The following is a 3,577-nucleotide window of genomic DNA, read 5'->3' on the forward strand; positions in this document are numbered from 1 at the left end:
TTTTCTTTTTGTTTTGGTTGTTGTTTTGCGCCCCACGCACGTTGGCGCGCTAAAGCAGTTTCCGACTAGAAGATGGAGAGGAGTAATTCCCGGAGGAGGGTGTCACAGTCCGCTCCAAAGGGAGAAAATGAATGGAGCAAGGTGCCCCGATGCGTGCGTGAGGCTCTGGCCTCGGCCATTGTTGGCGCTCTACCGGGTGAATCACGACGTCGTTTGACTCCAAATAGGAATCCCTCAAGGGCGAAAAGCACGTGCGCGAACAAAATCGTAGTACCGCAGCTGACAGAAGAGTTTCTTCATCGGAGTGTTCAGACTTTTGAGGATGCGGCGGTCTTGCGTGCTGAGGCTGTGCGAAGTTACGCGCAATTCCACAACACTGTGGAGATGCTTCGGGAAGTGATGCGCAACCAGCTAGGCGCACTGTGGTATACGGCGCTTCAGTTGGATCCTGAGTTTGTGATTGACCTGCAGCAACAAAACGGACTAAGTGGGAGTGACCTGATTCCCAACGACGTGGTTATTGAGGGCGAGTCGCTTAAGCGGCTAGAAGGACTGGAGACGTTGCTACAGGAAATGAACAACAACATGGAGGTGTTACGTTCGAGCTCGGTACGTTTTGCCGCGTGTGTTCTATCAGATGAAGAGAAGTTGTCGATGGGGCTAGACCCACTGAGACTACCACGGGAAGACGTCTTGCGGTACGCCGCTGCGCCTAGCACCAGGCGCAATTCAAGTAGTCGTGGACGGCAAAGCAATAAAGACGACTCAAGCAACCATGGGCGTCGTAGCGCCTCGGCGCGGAGGCCAACTCTCAGGCCGGACGAAACAGAGGCGCGATTGAAGCGTTTTAGAGCATATGCTGCTCGACGGTAGGCCTTCCCTTCCCTTCCCTTTCCTTTTTTTTTTTGACGAAGTCATGCCACGTGCGTTCCAGCGGTGGAAATGGCACTGACGTTAGGAGCCGTTTGCAGCGGTAAACCAACTTCAAAGAGGCGAGGTTAGTATCTACCGTTCGTGGTGCCCGATGGGATATTTGTCTCCTCTCTGGGCTGCAGTTGAACTTGAGGGTTAGGGTTAGTGAGTTACGTTTCTTCTGTCGTAACCAACACAACACTTCTGGGATGTCCGTTTTGTTTCTTGATGTTTTGATTGGAAAAGGGAGAGTTTCTTGATAAAGCTGCCAACAGGGAACAAACTTCTGCGTGCATCGACTGTCTCATTGTTTTTGTATGAAGGGAAAGCGAAAATATATGTATGCATACATATATACACTCATAGATGCATGCTTGTGGATAGACAACCGCGCTCGTGTTTGAGTTTTAGGGCGCACATGCTGTACCTGGGCCACCCGATTGGCGGGAGAATGGAGTTGGCGCCTCGTCCGCACTGACTAATTATTGCTTATGCTTCAAATTCAGGATGCAGGTATTCTCTTTCTTTCAGCGATGATCACATTTATAAAAGTAGGACAACTGTTCTGTGATCTTTTGATCCTTTTTTTTTTCACTGTGCATAACCTCATAGCAGCCGTTGTGGAGGTGCCCGCTTTAAAGGCGAAGGACAACGTCAAGGGACACTGAGGCCCAATAGAAAGACACAAGACAAAAAGTAGGGGGATAAAGGGTCGAGGCGTGGGTAAGGAAGTGGAAGAAAAATAGATAAAGAGACGCGAGAAGGCGAGTGAAAGGAAGGAGCAGGTCGCGTTCGCTGTACCCAGTGGTTGGTAACCGCCTTGCTGATGCATGTGGCCTCTCCCGAGGATATTAAACACGAGATCGAGGATGGCAGAGGTGAGTGGCGGTATGTACCACCGTGTGTGCGACAGGCATTGGCGCTTGTTCTTCCAACGACACCGAAAAGGTGTTCAAGGTCGCGGAGCGTTACGAGCGGCTGCTGTGCTCCTCGCATGCTTTTGCCACTGCGGGGGAGTGGTCCAAAGACAGATGTGATGGAGGCTGTGGAGGCAGCGCAGTTGGCGGAGCAGCCACTCGCGGTCGCTGGGAGGGAGCTGCTAAGTTCTTCCAAAGTTTTGGCGAAGCATCTCCCAAAGCAAAGGAGAATTCCTCCCGGCAAGCCTGTTGTCAGGGTGTGTTCAAGCTGTGGTGGACCTCTGCAGGAAACTGGGGCGCCTGGCAAGAGATGTGAAGAACGCCCCCGTAGTGGTCGCAAGGGGCGCAGTGCATCTTGTGTGTTGGACGCACACTCCATGGGGGAGCGTACACAACTACCCGGTGATACCTCTTCAAGTGTTCCCGGGGTGACTCGCCGAACCTCCAGCGGTGAACAAACCAGTCGAAGAACCCACAATACCGCACGCGTCGTCCAGCCAATTAACATGGAGGCCTCGAAAATCAAACGTGTGGAGTGCATTCGGCACCGTCGGGAGGTGACGGACGCCCTGTTGCATATGGTTGAGGCAGTGAAGGTGCTGAGCAAGGAAGTGGACACAACGGTTGTGAAATCTGTTACAGACGCCATGCGCCTTGATCCCCGACGAGCGAAAGACGTTCGAGGGGAGGTTGCACCGGTTGCCTCTCCATCGGAAGAGCAACAGGAGGCACTAAAGGGACTGTCTAATTCCGTACGGTGGCTGACGAATGCGACGAACGAACTGGTGGCCGTTTTCCTAACCCCGGAGGAAAAGCGGTTTCTTGGTTTAAATACGCATAGACTCCAGACGCGTAAGGAACGATCAACTATGTACCAATACGCAAAAACATATCGTAGAAGGGACGGAGGCTTGCCGCCTCCTCCCCCTGGCGTTGGTGAAAATATTACAGGGGACTTGAAAGAGGGGCCTAGGGAAAACCAAGATGGTGAGGGAGATGCTGACGAAGAAGATGTCTCAGGGAAGGGCAAAAGCAGAGGGGAGGGCGTACAAAGAAGCGAAGGAGGCAAATCCGCTGAGGTTTCTTCTAAAGGGGCAATAGGGAAAACGGAATGTGGCGCGGGGGTCCGTTCCCCATCGGGCGCGGCTGCTGGTGCTGAAGATCACAACCCGGAAGTAGGGATGAAGGGCGGTTGCGTGGAAATGTCGAATAATACACAGCGCTCTTCCCAACTCTCAAGCGTGCAGGCTTCCAGGAGGGAGGAAAAGTTGTCTGAGGATAACCAAGTGAAGAAAAGACTTTCTGTGTCGACGCGTGGCACCGCTGAGGAGGTGTCGGCGAGCAACGCCCAGGGAAGTCCTGGGCAAGCGAAATTGTCTGTCGGCCGTGCTTCGGCATCGGACGTTGCAAACCCGTCCGTGAGCAGTACGGGAGCGAGGAACTCTTTACCGAAGCGAAGAAAGGCCAGTGATTCTCAGTCCAGGGCCAGAGAGTCTATGGAATCGCTTACTGGCCAAGAACCCCCGGGTTCCGCCGTTTCCGGAGCGTCACTGGCGCAGGCGGAAACCACCGCCAGTGCTGGAGATTTGGCGAATAAGAACTTGAACAAATTCGCGGTTGCTAGTGACAGTGACAGTGATTCTGACTAGGCGCTGACGCTTCACCTAGTTAGCTTTCACTCGAACATGCTAAGAAAAAACTTTCGTTCTTCTGAGGAAGGCTTTATATACATCCATATATATATATAT

General features: G+C 52.8%; 2 protein-coding genes across 2 annotated transcripts; both read left to right on the forward strand.

The window, feature by feature from the left end:
• Nucleotides 1–72: 72 nt before the first annotated feature.
• Nucleotides 73–873, forward strand: TEOVI_000141900 (uncharacterized protein; the record flags this gene model as incomplete). The annotated part of the gene is made up of 1 exon (XM_067224649.1): nucleotides 73–873. One exon carries the CDS (start codon nucleotides 73–75, stop codon nucleotides 871–873), a length of 801 nt encoding a protein of 266 aa, XP_067080750.1.
• Nucleotides 874–1,738: 865 nt separating this feature from the next.
• Nucleotides 1,739–3,478, forward strand: TEOVI_000142000 (uncharacterized protein; the record flags this gene model as incomplete). Its single annotated transcript, XM_067224650.1, has 1 exon — nucleotides 1,739–3,478. One exon carries the CDS (start codon nucleotides 1,739–1,741, stop codon nucleotides 3,476–3,478), a length of 1,740 nt encoding a protein of 579 aa, XP_067080751.1.
• Between the last annotated feature and the right edge of the window lie 99 nt (nucleotides 3,479–3,577).

Source organism: Trypanosoma equiperdum (genome assembly GCF_001457755.1).
Source record: "Trypanosoma equiperdum strain OVI genome assembly, contig: ctg_356, whole genome shotgun sequence".
In the NCBI taxonomy this organism is placed as follows: domain Eukaryota; phylum Euglenozoa; class Kinetoplastea; order Trypanosomatida; family Trypanosomatidae; genus Trypanosoma; species Trypanosoma equiperdum.